At 50.6% G+C, this 20126-nt stretch overlaps 1 protein-coding gene across 13 annotated transcripts in view; it reads left to right on the top strand.

Moving 5' to 3' along the window:
- The window catches only part of Tacc2 (transforming acidic coiled-coil containing protein 2), a 211561-nt gene that overhangs the window by 65404 nt on the left and 126031 nt on the right, over positions 1-20126 (top strand). For all 13 annotated transcript variants that reach the window (XM_037209913.1, XM_037209926.1, XM_037209943.1 and 10 more), the window contains 2 exons: positions 1168-6357; positions 6891-6992. In XM_037209913.1, the coding sequence (XP_037065808.1) occupies positions 1168-6357; positions 6891-6992 (5292 nt within the window). The remainder of the gene's footprint in view (positions 1-1167; positions 6358-6890; positions 6993-20126) is intronic.

Here is a 20126-nt window from a genome sequence, read left to right as displayed (position 1 = left end):
CTGATCTCAAAAACCAAGCAAACAAAAAAGAATAGCCCTTAATTTCAAAATCACAGTTTTCCTAACTTAGGCCTTTCCCCCAACTACAAAATGGTCCCAGGAATGCTTGGGACCATCCTGTAATTACCCAGAACTTGTTCACCCTACCCCACTCTACATTTATATTTATTTATTTATTTATTTATTTATTTGTTTATTTATTAAAAGGCTCCCTGGGAAGCCGAGGAACATGTTTGCCTGTCAAGAATGAGGGCCTGAGTTAAATCCCCAGAATCTGCATTTTAAAAATGGCAGGATTATAGTGTATGCTTAGAATCTGACTAATGGGGACCCAGAGAGAGACATATGCTGGGGCTCGATGGCTGTTTAGTGAGCTCAGGCCTGTGAGCTCATTCTGTCTCAGAAAAACGAGGCACTGGAGCTGGAGAGATGGTTGAGCAGATAAAAGTACTGGCTGAGTGAGCATAAGGACCTGAGTCGGAACCCCACAAAAGCCAGACACGTAGTACAAGCATCTGTGAGTCCATGCAAAAAAAGGAAGATGGGAGCCGGGTGGTGGTGGCGCACGCCTTTAATCCCAGCACCCGTGAGTCAGAGGCAGGCAAATCTCTGTGAGTTCGAGGCCAGCCTGGTCTACAGAGGGAGTTCCAGGACAGCTAGATGTTACACAGAGAAACCCTGTCTCGAACAACCCCCCACCCCCCCCAAAAAAAGGGAAGCAAAGACAGGAGACTCCTCCTGGTATATACAGCAGAAAAACAGCCAAAAGATTCTGGATCAACACACACACACACACACACACACACACACACACACACACACACACACACTCCTCTGGGTTTCATATACTTTTTATTATTTTCAATGAGCTTCCATATTCCCTGCTCACTACTGACCGCATGGTAAGCCCCACACCTGAATGTCTGAGACTTCCTGCATTGGTTTTTTTGAAGATGCAAGGGCATGTACAATGATTATGGGAGGAGGGAGCTGGGGGGGGGGCGGGGCTCCTTGTGGATCCCCATGCATGGATGTCAGTATGTTTTTAGTGGAGGCCCCTTGGTAGCCTTTTGTGGGGGTCAGGTTGGGGTCATTCTGCCCGTATGTGGCCCTGTCTTTGGCGTCTGTGAGAATCCGTGAAACAACCCATGTTTTCATTGTTGGCAGCGCTGGGTTAGGAGGATCCTGCTCTGCTTCTGAGAGTGCTGCCAGCCTGGACCCATGTACTGAGTCCCCAGAGGCGACTGAGCCAGGGAAGCACCCCCAGGAATCCAGGGAGCCCGAAGGTCCTCCACTGCCCAGCTCATCACTGCCCTGGGAACAGGCGTGGCCCTCGGCCTCCATGCCCTTCACTGAGTGTCCCTCAGAAGGTTGCTTGGCAAACTCAGAGGCAGCACCTGAGGATGGTACCCATCACCCTAAAAGGGGAGCCTCCGCCAGTATCCAAGGGGGTGCCTTAGCAGCGTTTGTGCCTGAAGGGGGTGGCTCCACAAAGCATACAATGATTGCCACAGCCCCCAGTGCTGAAGAAGACAAAGAGATGAAGGAAGGGGGACAGAACTCATCCTCCAGTTGCACGGGTCGATTGCCAGGACTTTCTCTAGTGCCTCCCCGGGAGCCAAGGACAGAGCTGCTGTGTGGAGAGGGCGACAGGCCTGGTGGTTTTGCGACCCAAGAGAAAGAGGATGTAGATGACTGCTCGCCCCCGGAGTCTGCCACTAAGGCCCCTGCTGCCACCCGACTGGGGATGGAGGGCTCAGATGTCCTAGAGGAGTCCCCCCGCAAACTTGAGACCATGGTCCCACAAGATCTAGTCCTGAGCTCATCTGATGGAGATGGAGTTGGAGTGGAGGTGCTACCTACGTCTTCAGCCAAGAACTTGGAATTTCTTGGAGGCTGCCATCCCTCTAAAAGCAACTCGGGGGCTAACCCTGGAGCTGGAACAAATACTGCCTCCCAGGAAAGCTGTCGGCAGAAAGTGGAAATACATCCGCCACAGGCAGAACCGTCCTCAGACCCACCAGGTTTTGCCACTGCACCAGGAGACAGTGGCTCCTGGAAGGAGACCCAAGACACCAGCGATGTTCAGAGCCAACCACAGACGGCGGCGGCGACATCAGGAACTGAGCCCCAGGAAGTGGCCTGTGTGGCATCAGTCAGCCAGCCGGATGGGAGCTTGCTTGTGAGTGCTGAGGTCCCTCCATGCGCTAGAACAGAGGAGACACATACAGCTTCAGGTCCCCCAGCACACCCAGCTGCCTGGAATTCTGTTGCCTTACAAGAACCCAACTCGGCCAAGGAGACAGATTCTGAGGCTAAGATGCCGCTTTCTGCAGATCTGGCCACAGAACAGGTAGATACGGGGGTGGTGGGACAGAAGCCAGCACCAGATCTGGGAAGAACACCAGAAGAACAGCCAGAAGGCAGCCTCCGGGGGGCCCCTGCCCCTTTCTTTCAGGGGCAAAATGATATAGCCCTAGAAGGGCTGTTGCCGCCAACTCTCTCCCATGGGGTTTCCAATGAAAGTTCTAGAAAGTCAGTGGGACCAACGGATGGTCCCGCGGACCCTGGGAATACTGAAAATAGAGTCATGGCCAGAGAGGAAAGCAGATCACCTGGAGACAACCCTAAAGGACAGCAAGAAGCCACCAGAGCCCTTGATGGTACAGAGTTTGGGAACCAGGAGGAACAGAGGTCCCAAGCCTTTTACAGAAAGCTCCCTCTGGAGTCTGACCAAGATGAGGTGTCAAAGCCACACAGTGATACAGAGAACAGGATCGTTCCCAACTCAGACTCAACACAGCCGCCTAGCCAAGCAGTTGCTGGCCACAAGGATGGGCCCCGCTCTGGGTCAGCAAAGGCAGTGGGGCAGGTGGTGGTTGAATCCCATACAACTGACACATCCACCTCACTGCACAAACTCCATGAGGAGGACCCCATCTTGTCCTCAGCATCCGATGGAGCTGGTGAGCACCTCCCTCTCCAAGAACCCATCTGCGAAAGTTCAGGATCTCCAACCAAAAGTCCCAGCATGCTTCAGGGCAGTGGAGGATTGGGAACAACAGAGTCACTTCCTGCTTTAGACTCTGAGAAATCAGGCTTCCTGTCTGCTCCGGCAGCGGAGGAGGTACCCAAAGCTGGGGAGGTGGAGAACGTATTGGAAGTGAAGAAGAGCCACCCGCCCTTGCAGGGGCCCTATAGCTGTGATGGAGAAGGCTTGCAGATAGACCGGGGCCAACCTTGTGGGCTGGAGAAGGCCGAATCAGGACAAGAAGTGTCACCTGATGTGTCACCTCCCCCCAGTGGGAAGAACTCAACCATGGGCCATGGACTCACCATGGTCAGTCTGGAACAAGATTGTCAGGGAAATCTGTCCTGTCCAGAGGACAGCCTCCCACCACCTTCTGAGAACCAGCTCCAGCCATCCCAACTGGACCCAGAAGCATCCATCTTTGCTATTCTCTGTGAGAAGTCCCAATCACCTACATATGGGCAAGGGGCTTGTCCAAGTGGCCCAGGTCTGAAGAAGCAAGACCCAAATCCTTCTCCAATCCTAGTGCCCACAGAAGGGGAGCCTCGGCTAGGTATGAGCTTGCCCACTCGTGGAGGAAAGGAACAGGCCTCAGAACGTCCCCCCAGTGGCAGTCCTTGCAGTACTCCAAGTTCACCACCCAAGGACACAGATCTGGGAAAGGCACCATCAGAGGAGTCGGAACCGTCAGCCCTACTGGGACAGAAGCTGCCCACACTAGGGGGAAATGAACAAGAGGGTGTAGGCAGTGGCAGTCAGTCCTCAGAGATCCTGCATCCTGCAGAAGGCACCTCTCTTACAGGAAACTTGGGTGGGAAGGATAGTTGCTGTATTGGGCAGAGGCTGAGCAAGTCCCAACAGGAGCTGGCTGGTACTTTGAGAGCAGGCAGCCAGCGTGAAGAAGCACGTTGTGGGGACTCAGGCATTTCCGAGGCAGCTGATGTACTGCCCCTGCCTCAAGGCTTGGGTAAGACAGAGGCAGCAAGTAGAAACACAGTGGAGGCCCCGCCTTGTCCACCTGACTCAATAGCTCTCCTGGATACGGCACACTGTTCTCCAGTCCCGGTGCCTACCAGCGCCAGAGTCACACCCACTGGGGATGCCCTAGAGGGCGAGGCCTGTGATGAAAGCCAGGAAGAGTTGGCCCCACAGCTGGAAATGGAGCAGCTGGCCACCTTAGGTGCAGAAGCCCAGGCGCCTCTTGGAAATTTCCTGAGAGCAGAGAAGCAAGACGGTAAAGATGGATCTGCGGAGGTGAATGCTGATACCGGCCAAGGAGACTCTGGGATGCAGGGACCAGATGCCGCTCTGCATGGTGGCTCCTTTCAGACCAAACAGTGCCTCACATCTGGGAAAGAAGCTTACATCTCCACCCTGACTGAGCCGTGCCAGCTTGAGCCCAGCCGTGGGGATGCCTTGCTGCCCGCTGAAGAATTGGATAGGATTCCTGGAAGTACAGTGGACATTCTGGTAGACCGCACTGTTTCGGACTCACAGAGGCTCCCGCCAGCTGGACCACCTGCAGAGACTGGGCCTGATGCCCCCTACCTACATATCAGTGGTGCTGCCAGGAAGGACGCAGGAGATGGTAGCATGAGAGCTGTTTCCTCGGAGGGCCCCAGAGCACCTCATGAAAGTCCCTGGCCCGTAAAGGAGCTCCCGCCTGCTTTGGAAAATGAAAACACTCCTGGAAAGGTATCGGCTGTCTCCTTCACCACACTCTTGCAACCAGGAACTGCAGAGGGGGAGATCTCTGCAGCGGGGGCTGGTAGCAGTAGCCCTCAAGCTGGAACCATTGAGGGACCTGTGAGTCTCATGCCCTACCTGGACAGGATGACCTTCCTGGCCAAAGATGAGCAGACGACAAGAGAGATGTATGTGGCTGCAGCTCCAGAAGCAAATGCCAGCCCCTCTGAGGCTGAAGCATGTCCTGCCAGTGTGGATGCAGCAGGAGAGACAGAGGGTAACAGGGAGAGGGCAGGAGGACTGACCCCAGATCTGATTGTTGGTGCATCAGGTAGTGAGGATACAAGCTCCAAGCAGACCAGCATCATTTCGGGACTTCCTGACTTCAGAGAGCACATCACCAAGATCTTTGAGCAGTCTGTGCTTGGAGCCCTGGTTGCCGATCGGCCCCAGAGCATACCTGATGAAAAGGCAGGAGCCTCAAGGAATTTTCTGCCTGGGGGCCCCAGCCTATCACTGAACCCAGAGAAGCTTCTAGATGGGGCCCAAGGAGAGGCTGCTGCCTATCTCCCTGTGCCTCCTGCTGGACTCCAGGTGGAGAAGCAGCAAGAGTCGACTGTTGAGGCTGAGATTTCTCATCTGGTTCCCCAGGATCCAGCACCAGAGAAGGGTCTGGAGGAGAAAGCTTTGGAGGAGAAACTTCCAGGTGCCGGCATTGAGGGGCACCTGACCTGTGACCCACTGATAGTGACAAGTGAGAGGCTAGAGGGCACCAGGGAGCCTGACCCGGGAACTCAGACTCACTCACAGCAGGGAAGAAGCAGGCAGGAATTAGCACTGGGTCTTCCTTCCTCTACAGCTCTTCAGGGGGTGCCAGCAGAAAGAGCTCCTGGGATCCCTGTGACTCCCTGGAGCCACGCAGAAGAGGCATCTGTTCAAGGTGACGGAAGTCCTTCTGGAAAAGAGCACCTAGAAACGCTGGCCAGCAACAGCCAACGCAGAGGAGATGGTACCCGAGACCTTGTTCAGACCAAGGGTTCAAGCAATCTACCAGGATCCACCTGTGCCCGGGAGGGCTCTTCTCCTCACGGAAGTCTTTCGACTGCGCCTGAATCTGACAGTGAGCCGTGGATCACCACCACACTTGGGGGTGAAAGAAGCCCCAAAGCTGCTGCCAGCACTGCTGCAGAAATGCAAAATGTGCTGGGTTACCAGGACACCCCCAAACCGCTGGCTGGAGAAGTGGCGGACACTCCTGTGGGGCCTAGCAAAATGGCAGGAGCCGCTGAGGCAGCAGAAGGTGACATCACACGAGGCAGAGCTGAGACGTGGGCATGCCTGTCTGGTGACCTCCTTCAAACAGGTACTACAAGGATGCTTCCCGCTGTGGCAGGTGACTCAGCACTGCCTGGGAGCTGTCAGGACCCAGGATGCTCCAACAGGGCTCAGACGATGGAAGACACAGCCACCCTTCAAAAGGACAGCCAGGCCGGACCCCAGCAGGCCAAGGAACAGCTGGGGCCTCAGCTTCCTGCTCCTGTAGGGGATGGGAAGACAAGTGTTGCTTCTCCTCCAGAGCCTGATGGAAGCAAAAACATGAAGCTGCACCTCTCGGCTCCAGAAGAACTCCACACTGACAGGTACTTAGGTGCAATGCTCATAGGTTCAGATCCAATATGATGTTAAGTGAATCAAACAGATGGGTGATTTTTCAGGAGGCTGGGTTTACTCTATCTGAAGGGTTAAGGGGCCCCACGCACCCTCTCTGGATGTGCTAGGATTCTGAAAAGTGTGAGAGAGGTGGCTGGAGGCACGGGAGCTATTCAGTTGATATGTCTTGTTCCTTTCCTCGTGTTCTTTAGTTCACCTAAAGCCACTGGAAAAGCGTGGCGCGTTGGCTGGCTGCGTGTGACTGGGTGATAGGCTTCAGGCAGTCACGTCCTCTGAAGTGCTGCCTTGGAATGTGGAATGGTTTAGGTGAAGGAGCCCTGTGTGATTCAAAACAGCTCCAAGCCCATCGCTGCCTGGAGATCTCTTCTCTTCTTCCTGGGGATGCTGGGATGGTGGCCACTTAATCTTTACTGGGAAATGTGCTTTTTAAAATAGGATCTGGGGAAGAGACAGCACTCTCCAACTATCTGATCCTAGCAATCACTTTCTTTCCTCATCTCAGAAAGAGCCCAGGGCCTGGCTCAGCCACCTTACCTGCAGTTCCTGAGACATGTGCTCCGCAAGGCTTTTCAGCAGAGGCCAGAGATTCAGGAGGACCGGAAAGGTCAGTGACACACAGGCTTTGGGGGCCTGTGGCTCCTTCCTTAGATGCACTGCTGATTTCACAAAGGATAGCAGTGTTGGTCTATTCGAGAGTGTCTCAAGTAACCCATGCTAGCCTCAAATTCAGTAAGAAGTTGAGGATGTCTTTGAATTCCTAATCCTCTGCCTCCAGTTCCCACGGGCCAGGGCTGTAGACATTCACCACCATACTAGGCCGAGAGCAGTTTTTTGGTTTTTTTTTTTTTGTGTGTGTGTGTGTGTGTGAGTTGTTACATATGAAAGGCAGTCAGGGGTGGTGAGACACACCTGTTGTCCCAACATTTAGGAAGCTGAGGCAGGAGAATCATGAGTTGGGTCTGAGCTTCATTGCAGACCCTGTCTCAAGGGTGTGTGGGGAGGTGGGGCAGATAACCATTTCTATGCTCTGTGTGCTTCAGTAGAGCCAACAATGACTCAGAGCAGCCGTGTTGCCAAAAGAGATGTTTGCTTTCGTACCTGAAAAACAAAACACCTTCACTAAGCTATAATTCACACAGCATACAATTCACTCATTTAAAGTCTATATACACATGCCTATATATAGACACAACACACACACACACACACACACACACACACACACACACACACAGTGCAAGTCTTAGTGTGCTTAGAGTTCTATGATGAAGGCCATAATCAACTGCAGAACTCTGTCACACACATACCCCAAATAAGCTCTATGGCCCCCAGATGTCACACCCCAGTCCCCTATGTCCTTAGCATAGGTACCCACTAATCTAGTTTGGTGCCTTTTGAGGCCAACACTGCTTTAATCTATGAAGCAAGAGTAGCTCATCACAGTGGAAGCCACACTCCACGGAGGTCCCCAGGTAAGGCAGGTGGGTGACAAATGGAACCTTGTCACTCAGACCTTACCCTTTGCTCTACCCCAAGTGAGTGAGTGTCACCTGCGGGGCCCGCAGAAGCTGCTGTTCAAATGTATCCTTAGTGCATAGGGAGGCATTGTGGACATGACTTTGGGCATAAGCTTTGCTGAATACCTAGACCTTTAGCTGTTGAAGCGCTGTGTGTGTGCATGTATGTCTCTGTGCGCGTGTATGTGTGTGTGTGTGTGTGTGTGCATGTGCGTGAGAGAGAGAGAGAGAGAATGTCTTAAGAGTCTAAATTAGTACCTGTGCTGTGCCTCCTACCAACAGCTGTGGGTGTTTTGCAAATTATTTGATTCATATTTTCACATGCTGAAAGAATGCATGGTCACCTGTTTTTCGAGTCTCAACACTTCCCCCCAGCTCCCAGCTGCCTCTGCTGCCCCACAAGGACAACTCCCATGACTCTGGGCCAGCACATGTGGCCTGGGCTGTCCAAGCAGATCTTATACGAACATTTGTCTGTAGCATTCCCTGGCGTGTGTTGCTTGCATTCCAACTTTAGGTATAGGAAAAATTTCCGTGTAGCCAGGAAATCTCTTCTGCCTCACCAAAGACAGCATCAACACCTTCCTTCTCAGCATCCTAAGGCATGTGATCCTCTTCCTGGGGAAGCTCAGGGCCAGACATAGAGTAGTTCCCATAAATAGTTCATGGCTCATTGTTTTAATCACTTTAGAATTTAAAATTGTGTTTTCTAAATAAGTATTAGAAATTGGGGTGGTTTTTCTTCTACCACATTTTCAAAGTATAGGAAAGAAAAATGAAAAGAGAGCTGGAGAGGCGGCTCCATAGGCAAGAGCCTTGTTACCGCTCTTACACAGGACCTGAGTTCTGTTCCCAGAACACAACCTGGGGCGATGGGGGGGGACGACTCACAACCACCTGTAACTCCAGCTAGTCTAAGAGCTCTGACTCCCTCTTCTGGCCTCCAAGGGTATCTGCACTCACATATACATACCCACACACCCACACTCATACCCCCCCAATACATATGCATAATTAAAAGCAAAAATAAACCTTAAAAAAAAATTACAATTGGTGGGCAGTGGTAACTCATGACTTTAATCCCAGCACTCAGGAGGCAGAGGCAGGTGAAGCTCTGTGAGTTCCAGGCCAGCCTGGTCTACAGAGCGAGTTCCAGAACAGCCAAGGCTACATAGAGAAACCCTGTCTCAAAAAACCAGAAAAAAAAAAAGGGAAAAGGGGGCTGGAGAGATGGCTCATGGTTTAAGAGCACTGGCTGCTCTTCCAGAGGTCCTGAGTTCAATTCCCAGCAACCACATGGTGGCTCACAACCATCTGTAATGAAATCTGGTGCCCTCTTCTGGTATGCAGGCAGAACACTGTATACATAATAAATAAATTTAAAAAAATAGAAAAATTATATCCACACCACTTGTTACTGTTATTTAAAATTGTAGAATAATTTCACCTGTTGAAATATTTAGGCTTTCCCCCATCTCAGCAAAATTCTTTGCAGACCTAGGCCTTAGTAGTTATCATAGGATGATTGATTCCAGGCTTTACAGCCATGGGTCTCAGGAGCTGTCATGTCCTCCTATTGAGACTTTTACATGCTCTGAACTTTCTTGGTCCAATGTGGCAGTGAATTGTGTATGTGTGTATGTGTGTTTAAGGTAGCACACATCACATGTTGATGATCTAGAATTTTTTAAAAAAAAGAGAGTGCTAAATGTATGATTAATTGCTTTCATGCTGCTTATCTGTGAAATAATAATATCTAGAATTTGGGGGTGGGGGTCAAATATATTATCAAAATTAATTTCACTTCTTTTTTCCCCCCGCATCTTTCATGAGGCTCCCCAAATTTTAAAAATTACATGTGTGGGGGGCCTAGAGGGAGGTGGATCAGTGGCTAAGAGCATCTGTTGCTCTTGCGGAGGACCCAGGTTTGGTTCCTAGCACTCACATGGTGACTTACAGGGGATCTGGCACCCTCTTCTGGCATCTGTCAGTCACCAGGCACACAGGCAGGACACATACATACGTGCAGACAAAACACTCACACCTATAAAAAATGAAATAATTATATTTGTGGACTTTGTATGTGTGGAGTACATCCTTTTAGATCATGTGGCTCCGTAACCCTCTTTCCTTTGGCCCTTGAAAGAAACAGGATGGGAGAGAGCTGGTCTGCTTTGTGCTTGGGGCTCTGGGGCAAAGAGAGCCCTACTCCAGCCACTTCAGCTGAAGTCCCCTGGAAAGAACCCTCTAGGCTGCCAAGAGGGATGACTTTTAGCTCCTCTCCCTTGAACAGAATTTCGGGGACACAGCGTCTGAGTAAACAGACCCTATAGGCTTAGGGGACAATCAGAGTCTCTGGAAGGACACGGACCAGCTCTGCCCAATAGGAATGTGACACAAACGACAAAGGTAACCTTAAATATTCTAATAGCCACATTAAAAAGACTAAATACACACGGGGGAAATTGACCTCAATGTCTTACTGATGTGCTGGATTCTTGTTTGTTTTTTTTTTTCTTTTTTCTTTTTTTGGTTTTTCGAGACAGGGTTTCTCTGTGTAGCTTTGTGCCTCTCCTGGAACTCACTTGGTAGCCCAGGCTGGCCTCGAACTCACAGAGATCCACCTGGCTCTGCCTCCCGAGTGCTGGGATTAAAGGCGTGCGCCACCACCGCCCGGCTTTGTTTTTTTTTTTTTTTCATATTGAGTCTTTACTTAGTGTACACTCACAGCACATCTCAAGAGGGACCTGAACCTGTCGACACCCAGCAGCCACACAGGGCCAGTGACTGCTGTCTTGGATGTTCTTGGATGCCATTCTAACAGTTTCCATACTTGATCCAGAAGGTGCAACCTTCTGATAGGACCCTAGAAACCCCTGTCTCTCTGCCTAGCAAGCTCATTCCTATCAATTTACCACAAACAAGGAGGATGCTTCTTCCTGCAAACCTGTGAAACTCAGGGAGTGTATGTGGCCCTGAGAGACTCTTGCCAAAGCAGTAGGCGCTGACTGGGGCAGTAGGTATTGCATGTAAAGGTCCAAACCGGCAGCTGTCTCCGGGAGAGAGTGGGTGGATGCTGACAGAAGCTGTGTGATAAAAGTCAAAGTCAAAACAATGAATTCATACCCTTCTCTGCTCCTCACTGGTTACCCAGAGAACCTCGGTTTGTCTGTAGGGTGGTAATGGCAGCAAATGTACCTGCTTCACCAGAGTGGTGATGGAGATCGCTGACTCAAGAGCCACAGTGGTGTACCCTGGTGCTTGGTGGGTTAGGCTCCCGTGGCTTTGTGACCAGCTTCCCTAGTACGATGAGCTCAGCCACTAAACATCTCTCTCCAGTGTGGAGATGATTCCTGGGATCTCCATATATGCACCCAAGTTGAGGCTCTAATCTGCCAATTTCCATTGGCCAGAAATGACATTTTTGCGAGCTAAAATGTCTTGGAAGGCAGCAGTGCTCACTACTATACTCTCAGCCCCATGCCATCTTAAAGTACACCATCCTGCCGGGCGGTGGTGGCGCACGCCTTTAATCCCAGCACTCGGGAGGCAGAGCCAGGCGGATCTCTGTGAGTTCGAGGCCAGCCTGGGCTACCAAGTGAGTCCCAGGAAAGGCGCAAAGCTACACAGAGAAACCCTGTCTCGAAAAACCAAAAAAAAAAAAAAAAAAAAAGTACACCATCCTAAAATATCATAAGGGCTGAGAAAGAACACTTTCTTACCCCACCTATGGCCCACAGATCTTGTTTGACACAAGCTAACATTGTGTTGAGATGGTTTTTTAGTGGGATGCTTTATGTATCTGTGTGTGTGTGTGTGTCTGTGTGTGTGTGTGTGTGTGTGTGTGTCTGTGTGTCTGTGCCTCACTGTATTCCAGCATCAAAATAGTGTTTCAAGTTGCATATCCAATCACACTCAAATATCTACTCTCTTGTAAGGAGGCTGGGGGAGCTGCTCCCATGGAATCTATTGAATTCAAAAATCTTGCAGACTTGGGATGGTAGCACCTGTCATCTCCAGTGTCTTAGACAAGTGCTCTGTCTGCTCTTAAGCTACATCCCTAGCCCTAGCTTCAATGTCTTAGAAGTCTTTATCCTTCTGTAACAAAAGAGTGAGCTGATAACCTTATCTCCCACACTCATGTAGAAGTGGGTGCTATCTATCTATCTATCTATCTATCTATCTATCTATCTATCTATCTACCTACCTACCTACTTACTTACCTACCTACCCTACCTACCTTCCAGCTTATAATATCTGACTGGCTCTGCTGGTGGTAAGCCACAGGTAGCCTGTGGCTTGGCATCTTTTCACCCATTCTGAGAAGCCAGCTCCGACAGACCATTTGCAGAATATTTCTGTACTTTCTATATTCCTGATCCAGACAGAAGCCTGAGATATGGAGTCCAGACACTATGTTGATGATTGATTGATTGATTGATCGGATCTCACCATTGTGGATCATATTCCATGCCAGTGGAATAGCTAGAGTTTGGCATTTTGATTGTGAATGTTTTCACAAGAGGTTCTGAGTAAGTCCTGGATACTGAATTTTTACTTAAGATGGGGGAGGTGTCTTCAATTCCACATGGGAATATGGTTGGGAAGGCGTCTTGTCCAATTATTAGTGCATTTTCTGTTTGAGACAGGGTCTCATTGTGTAGCCCTGGCTGACCTGGACCTGACATGTAGAGACCAGTATGGCCTTGAACTCACAGAGATACACTTGTCTCTGGCTTTGGTGTGCCGGGATTAAAGGTGTGCGCCACCACGCATGGCTCAATTATTAGTGCATTTTAAAAGAATCAAAACGTGTTCCCAGATGCTTAGACTCTGCATAGACCGGGGCTAATCACAAAGGGCAGCTGGCTTGAAAAGTTGAGGGAAGAGCTGAGAGACTGCTGACTGCTTGCCTAGGAAGCCCTGGCGGGACCTAACAAGCCACACCGGGCGTCCCCTTCCCCCCCTCCCCACCACACCATCTTCCCACATGGTCTCTGATTCTTCCTTCTCTCTTCATCCCTCTAAAATTACCAGCAGTGACAGTGACACCGGGTTTTCAAGTTTAAGAATAAAGTTAGAGGACGCCTCAGCGGTGCAAATTAAGGAAAAGGAAAAAAGATCTCCCAGCACCGTTTCCTCAGCAGAGAGCAAGGACAGCAGAGCGCACGCGCATGCGCAGCCTCCTGGCTTATGTTTTATAGCAGTGTTCTTCTAACGTGATAGACTGTTCAAAAGACAGACCTGCCTACTCACATCTCTGACTTTGTAATCCTCCATTTCTATAGCTATAAGGTAGGGCAGTAAAAACAAAAACAAAACAAAAAAACAAACAAAAAAAAAAACCCTTCCTGGTTGGAGTGGGTGGCTTTCGGGACATAGTCTGGTGTGCTGTGGGAACTTTTTACAAATGGCAGCAGCAGCTCACCTGGAGGAACAGGGGCCCGCAAGAAGAGAAATCTTGTTTCGAAAAAAAAAAAAAAGAAAGAAAGAAAGAAAAGAAAAGAACAGGAACTGAATCCGTCTCTAGCCGGATGCCTCTGTGGGCTTCCACTCATCCTAGCTCTGCCCGTATGGAGCTCCTCCACGGACTTCAAACATAGGTCAAAATGAACTTAGGAAACCAAAGAAGTCGGGCAGGATGGGTTGGCGTTGCAGCAGCCCCTGTGAACAGTGCTATAGAAGAATCCAGAAGCCCTTTAACATGTAGCCTTCACGGTCTGAAGCTTTTGTGTTTCATCATTGAGACCAATTTCCTAAGAGATGAATGTGTCCTTTGAAAAGGTGCCAAGTCTCTTTATGAGGTGCCCAGTCTCCTCGGAGGCTGGCTTCAGTCCTTTGGGGCTGTGGTGGGAACACCATTACCTTGACCAAGAGCGGTTCCCTCTTGGTAGCCCCTCTGCCGTGGGCTCTGCCCACACGACACCTGAACCCAGTGCAGGGATGGCCGCGCCTCCACTGGAAAGGCCAGAGCTGGTCTCCCGACAAGGTGATCATTTCCCAGATTACACTTGGCCAGGCTGACAGAGCTCTCCTTGCAGCCTCTCATTGTTGTCAACAGGAGAAGCTACATTCAGGCTTGAACTCGGGCTGGACTCAGGAGGAAGGTTTGGGAAACGGATATCTTATAGACCACCTGGGATCAGACTGGGAGCGTTCTCGTCAGGCCTCATATTAATAGGAAGAAACTGAGGTTCTAAATAGGGAAAGCCTGGGGCGTCGGGCTAGAACTGGCCTCTGGCCATTTTAGCACCTAATATGGTGTTCCTCCTGCATGCTTGGGCTGAGCTTACTCTTCCTGCTAATACTAGTCACCTCAACACCCCTTCTAGACTTTCCAGAGAAGACTGTATGACTAGGGTCCAGAGTCTGACACACGCAGACCTAGATATTGGCTGAGTTCAAGTTCTAGGTCAGGTTCGAGTTCTGTGACCATAGGAACTATCGTCACCCTTTCTGAACCTGTCCAGTGACTGTACCACAGTGCTGTGGTTAGGTGAAGAAAGACACTGTGTCAGGGACAGCTGACGCCAACGTCTCTAATGTAAAGTCCTTTCATTTATTTCCATCTCAGGACGGAAGCGCCTTCATACCTAGCCTTGCCCCATGTGTCTTCTCAACCCACAGTGAGTTTCTTTGTGTCCCTCTGTTTCCTTAGGGAAGAAATGGAGGCCCCCAGTAGGTAACCTGTTCTGAGAGCTGGGACTGAAACCTTTCTTCCAGGAAGGCTCTTTAGATCTCAAGGGTAGGTTTGAAAATGCTGGCTTCTGTAGTGATGGAACGTTCTGTATCTCCCTGCCGAATAGCCTTGTCTGGGTTTTGTGTATCTGTAATGAGGCTAGTGTTGGGAGCTGGAGAGATGGCTCAGTGGTTAAGAGCACGTGCTGGCTTGGTTCCCAGCAGCCATCAGGTGGCTCACAACCATCTGTAACTCTAGTTCTGTGGGATATGACTCCCTTTTCTCTCTTCAGTGGGTTACCAGGCATGCATGTAGTGCTCATACATACATACTGGTAAAACACTTATCCCCACAAAACAAAAATAAATCTTAAAGATTGAGGCTAGTGCCAACGAGGACCCAAATTGTTAGCTTAGTTTAACGGAGCTGGAGGCTTCTGTCTGAGGCAGCCCAGAGTCCATAGTTTTGCCACAGCTATAAAAGAGCCCAGTCTTCACCACTGGAGCTGGAGTGGGTTCTGTGAGTGAAGCTCTGGGAAATTTCTCACACACCTATTGGTGCTCAGGTCGTAGATCCTTCTTCCTCACTACCCCTCACTGCTACTTCCTCCTGTTGCCTAGTTCTGTGAGTGGTGAAGATGAAGGCCTCCTCACGCAGGCTAGGCAGGCAACCTACCTCTGAGCCGCATCTCACCCTGGGGATGTGTGGCTATAAGGTAGAGTCTGAGGTGTGTTTACGGTCCTGCTGCCCAGTCATGCAGGCCAGCAGGAAGGGTCCTAATGCACTGATCTAAGAAGTATGCTGGGCTCGAGATGCTGGTTTTGTTGCTGACCACACACTCAGGCCTGCAGACCTGCTTGTCTCTGAATTGTTGGCATTGTGAGGCAGCTCCAGGTCATCTGGCAGCTGGCACCAAAGAGCAGCACGCAGAAGGAACCCTCTCTGCCCACACATCTCCAGGTGGCTGCATCCTCCGGGGCTCTCCTTGCCGGTTCTAGGGAGAGCCAGGATGGGCGGTGGTGCTGGTTTTGGTGACTGTTCCTGTGTTGTTCTTGTCCTGAGAAACTGGAAGGGTTGGAAAAAGGCTCAGAAGGCGCAATGTGCAGGATCGACAGGCCCCAGCTCATAGCATCTTGATGTCTCCTTTTTCTCCCCTCCCTCCCCCTCCTCTCTCCCTCCCTCTCTTCCTCTCCTTTCCCTCTCCTCCCCCTCCTTCCCTCCAACTTCTCTCCCCTCCCCTCCCTTCCTCCCTCTTCCTTTCCCTCCCCTTCCCTTCCCCTCCCTTCCTTCCTTCCTTCCTTCCTTCCTTCCTTCCTTCCTTCCTTCCTTCCTTCCTTCCTTCCTTCCTCCTCCCTTTCTCTCTCTCTCCCTCTCTCTTCCTGACAGGTCTCATCCTTTCAAGCACTCACTGTGTATCCCAGGCTACTCTCAAAACTCATGGGATTTCCACTACCTCAGCCCTCCAAGGGCTTGGATTACAAAAGTGATCCACCATGCCCTTTCTTTATTGATGCTTCTCAGTTATCTGGTGTTAAATACTTTAGCAGTCCATTGAGTTCCACATAGATGCTGAACACATTTTTCTGTTTTCAGAGAAGGTGCTGGAATGGGTTTGGTTACTGCTTTGCTTAATGTCTTTCTTTTTTCAAGGCCAATGAGAGGGGGTTGGGATAAAAGTATCAGGAGATGGGTGCAGCCATCCTCCGCAGAAGGTGCATGGCGGCTTGGGTCAGCACTGACTTCTCAGGCCAGGTTCCCCATCTCTGAGGAGGATAGCAAGATACTGCAGGTGCCCCAGGTAGCAGGGAGAGTGCAGGGAAGGAATAGGATATGAATCTTTGGAGGAAATCAGAGTCGGAGACAAGCTGTGCTCCCGCTCTCAGCTCCCAGCCCTTGTGTTGGGAGGCGACAGGAATGCACCAAATCTCAATGATTTTGCACGTGATCAGGACTGGCTATCTCTCTTAGTAAGAAAGGAGTGTTGAAATGGGAAGCAAGTGAGCAAGACACAAAGCACACTGCCCAACGTCAGCTCACAGCAAACAGTGACTGCGGCTATAATAGAGCAGAGGCCGTGGACTCCTACACACTGTGTGGACAAGAACCCTGAGCTTTCAGCATCTTGTGGGCAGCAGCATTCCCATAGCTGACTCAGCAGTTACCTAGTGAGTGTGCACCAGGCTGCATGCTGAGAACAAGAAGCCAGCGTCTGTCTCATCAGGAAAACACTGACATGGGCATTCAGGGCACACTGGGCACAGGCGCCTCCCCTTAGAAGGATGTGGGATAGGCAGTCAAAGGCATAGGTAAATTGTCTCACTGCATCCAGGTGGTGCATGTGGTTTGCTGATGCCTAGCCTAGGTCTCAGCCGAGAAGTCAGGCTGTCCCTGGGTACCTGTCTGCTCCCCAGGTGCCCTCTGAAAGGGGTAGCACATCCTCTACATGCCTGAGCTGCAGGTTGACCTAACACACAGGTTGGGAAGCTGGATGTCAGGGTCCTTAGCTCTTGGTCTAGTCATAGTAACATGGATAGACAGTGGGTCTTGGCCTCTACCCAAGAGGATATGCCACATTCATATTTCTTAAGGAACTTAGGCTTGCAGGGCCTAGATCTTGGTTACCTAGCACCCGATACTCTGTGACTCCCTAAGTGTCTACTGAATAATTAAACACAGCCAGCTATCAGACAAATTTGGAGGCAGGCAGGTCTGCTGCTAACCTCTTCAACCTACACAAGTTCTTAAGGCCCGTTTCCTCATCTAGAACAATGTGTAATACTTGTGACCTCATAGAACCACTGTGGAGATTATATAAAAACGGACATGTGTTGGGGCTAGTGAGATGGAACAGATGCTTGCTGCCAGACCTACTCACCTAGACCCACATGGTTCAAGGGAAGAACCAACACCTGCAAATTGTCCTGTGAGCTCTACACATGCACTCCCACATATACACACGCACACATACGCAATAAATGAATAGAGTGAAAAATAGCATGTATAAAAAAAAAACCTGTCGGAGTCCCTGTGTGACCTGTAGTAAGCACCTAAATACTAGGGGTTATTTTCATTGCTAATATTATTTTTATCACCATTGTCATCATTTGGATGGATGATAATACTATTAAGGTACATGAGCTCGGTAGTAAAGACAATGTTGACACAGTGGCCAACGGGAACTTGCTGAAGTTCACTTGTGTCTGTCTGCTCTGCATTCCCTGGAATGTGCCAGTTCCCTTCCACGCCCCCCTCTCTCCCCTCTTCCCCCCCACTCCCCCACCCTGTAGCCGCAGTGTTGCAATATTGTTCTGGAGGCAAGGTCAAACCAGCCGGCACTCATGGAGAAAGCATTCTCTTCCTTGTGGAAACCAGGGCTTTGGGGTTAACCTCTCACCAAGGGCGACTGCAAAAGGCTACAAGCTAACATTAGTGGGTGAGCCGGGGCATAGCAGTGGGAAGTGAGCCCTGAGCACCGTCTTGGCGGGATGTTCAGGACTGCCAGCCCACCCAGGCCTCCCAGAGAAGGGGGGGGGGGGAGTGGAAAGTATCTGGCCCTGCTCCCTGCTGGACACCTGGCAGATGACCAAGCAGTGGGTAGTAAATACTCAGTGTCTGGAGCTGGCAGACGGGATTGGGGGAGGGTGGGAATGCCAAGCCTGGGCTTGAGGTCTCGGACCAAGGCCAGACTGCCTTACCAGGCCACCTATGGAGGCTATCTTGAGGATTCCTCTCCAGCTCCTGCCTCTGGTAGTAAGGAAGCTGGCCTTTGTGATGGAAGCCACTTCATCACGGGCTCAGCCATTCACAGTAAAGCTAGAAGGATCCCCAGGGGCCTTCAGCCTCCTCATTTTACAGGTAAGAGACCCGAAACCCAGAGAGGGTATGTGACTTCTCTGAGCCTTCCGGGGTACCACTTACCCAAGGTAGTCTTGACCTTGGATTGCTTCCAAGGAAGCTGCTCCTACAGGTTCACTCTGGCCCTTTGTAAAATAAGTAGGCTGGAGTCTCCATGCTGTGCAGCTGGCTCTCTGCTGGGTCTCGGAGCTTTTGTGGGAGATGATTGCAGGCGGTGAGCAGTACTGAAGCGCTTGCAGATTCTCTAATTTACAGCGACGTGGGGAATATGTGGAATGTTGACAGGGAGGAGAGTCTCGCACAGAGCCCACCAAGGAAAAGATGTGCTGAAACCTGAGCTTCACCTCCTGGGCCGCAAGTCTGCAAGCAGTCCATTGAGGAAACCTCAGAGGACAGGGCTGTCTGGCTCAGGTTTCTCTGTGAGCAGTGGGGCTGTGGATCCCTCAGAGATACTGTGCTGTTTCTCAAAGGTCATTGCAGGGCTTGATTTGGTTTTGCCTGAAGATGAGACGTATGTCTGTTAGAAACCACCAAGCCCCACCTGGAACCAGGGTTCACACCTATTAGTTTCATGTCTTGTCGTCTGTGGAGGGGGACTCTGGACAGATGAGACCTAGAAATGGCCCCCAATGGGGGAAATCTTTGCTTCTGGAAATTTTTTCCTTTGCATTTTTGTACGTGGAAACTATGGGTGATGCAAATAGGAAACTGGCCACTGGCTTTAAAGCCTAACCAAGGTCATATATGTCCTTTCTTCTAAGTCCCTCTCCCTTTGTTAGAACAGTGTAGGGAAATGTCCAAATGCAGAGATAGGTTCAGACCTGAAGGCACTTGCAAGTAGGAGCACGAGTGGGTCTGAGATGCTGGCCAGAGCCACACACTCTCATCTCGTGTGTGTGTGTGTGTGTGTGTGTGTGTGTGTGTGTGTGTGTGTGTGTGTGTAAGAGAGAGTGACAGATAGACACACACACAGAGTCAGACAGACAGACAGACAGACCACACACAAACACACACACAGAGGGGCGGGGGAGAATGTGGGGTATATGCTTATGTGTAGGCCAGAGGACATCCCTGAGTGTCCTCTCTCTACCTTATTCCTTTGAGACAGGGTCTTTCCTGGACCTGGAGCTCACCGCCAGCAAGTCCTAGACCTCTTCCTGTCTTTGCTTCCCATGGTGCTGGGGCTACATTAGACACCTGTGTGCCTACTCTGGCTTGTTACAAGGGTGCTGGGAGGCAAACTGGTCCTTATGAGTTGTACAGCAAATGCTCTGCACCATCAAGCCATCTCTCCATCCCTCTGCCCTCAGATTTGGCTACCCCTTCTACCTGCCTTGCCCCTCCCCCCTATAAAATTGGTATCTACATTGTGAGGATTCAGTGTCATGGAGTGGGAAAGGCTTGCTCAGGACTGGCCCAGGCACAAGCTCTGGGGATGTATGTCACTGTGGGAGAGTAAGCCTTCCAGGGACAAAACCATGCTGGATGGATCCCTCACCTTTAGCACAACTAATTACACACAGTAGGCCCTCAACAGATGGGTGCAGAATGGTATGTCTTGCCTAGCAGATAGAGGTGTGTCTGCCTCTTCCATCATGAAGAAAACATGTTGACCAAGCTGGTTCAACAAACAGTAACGTCATTATGACCAAAAGTTGTTCACTCGTTCACTTACTCGGCCATTCAC

Source organism: Peromyscus leucopus, chromosome 1 (genome assembly GCF_004664715.2).
Source record: "Peromyscus leucopus breed LL Stock chromosome 1, UCI_PerLeu_2.1, whole genome shotgun sequence".
NCBI classification, from domain to species: Eukaryota; Metazoa; Chordata; class Mammalia; order Rodentia; family Cricetidae; genus Peromyscus; species Peromyscus leucopus.
This window is presented reverse-complemented; position numbering and strand designations above follow the sequence as displayed.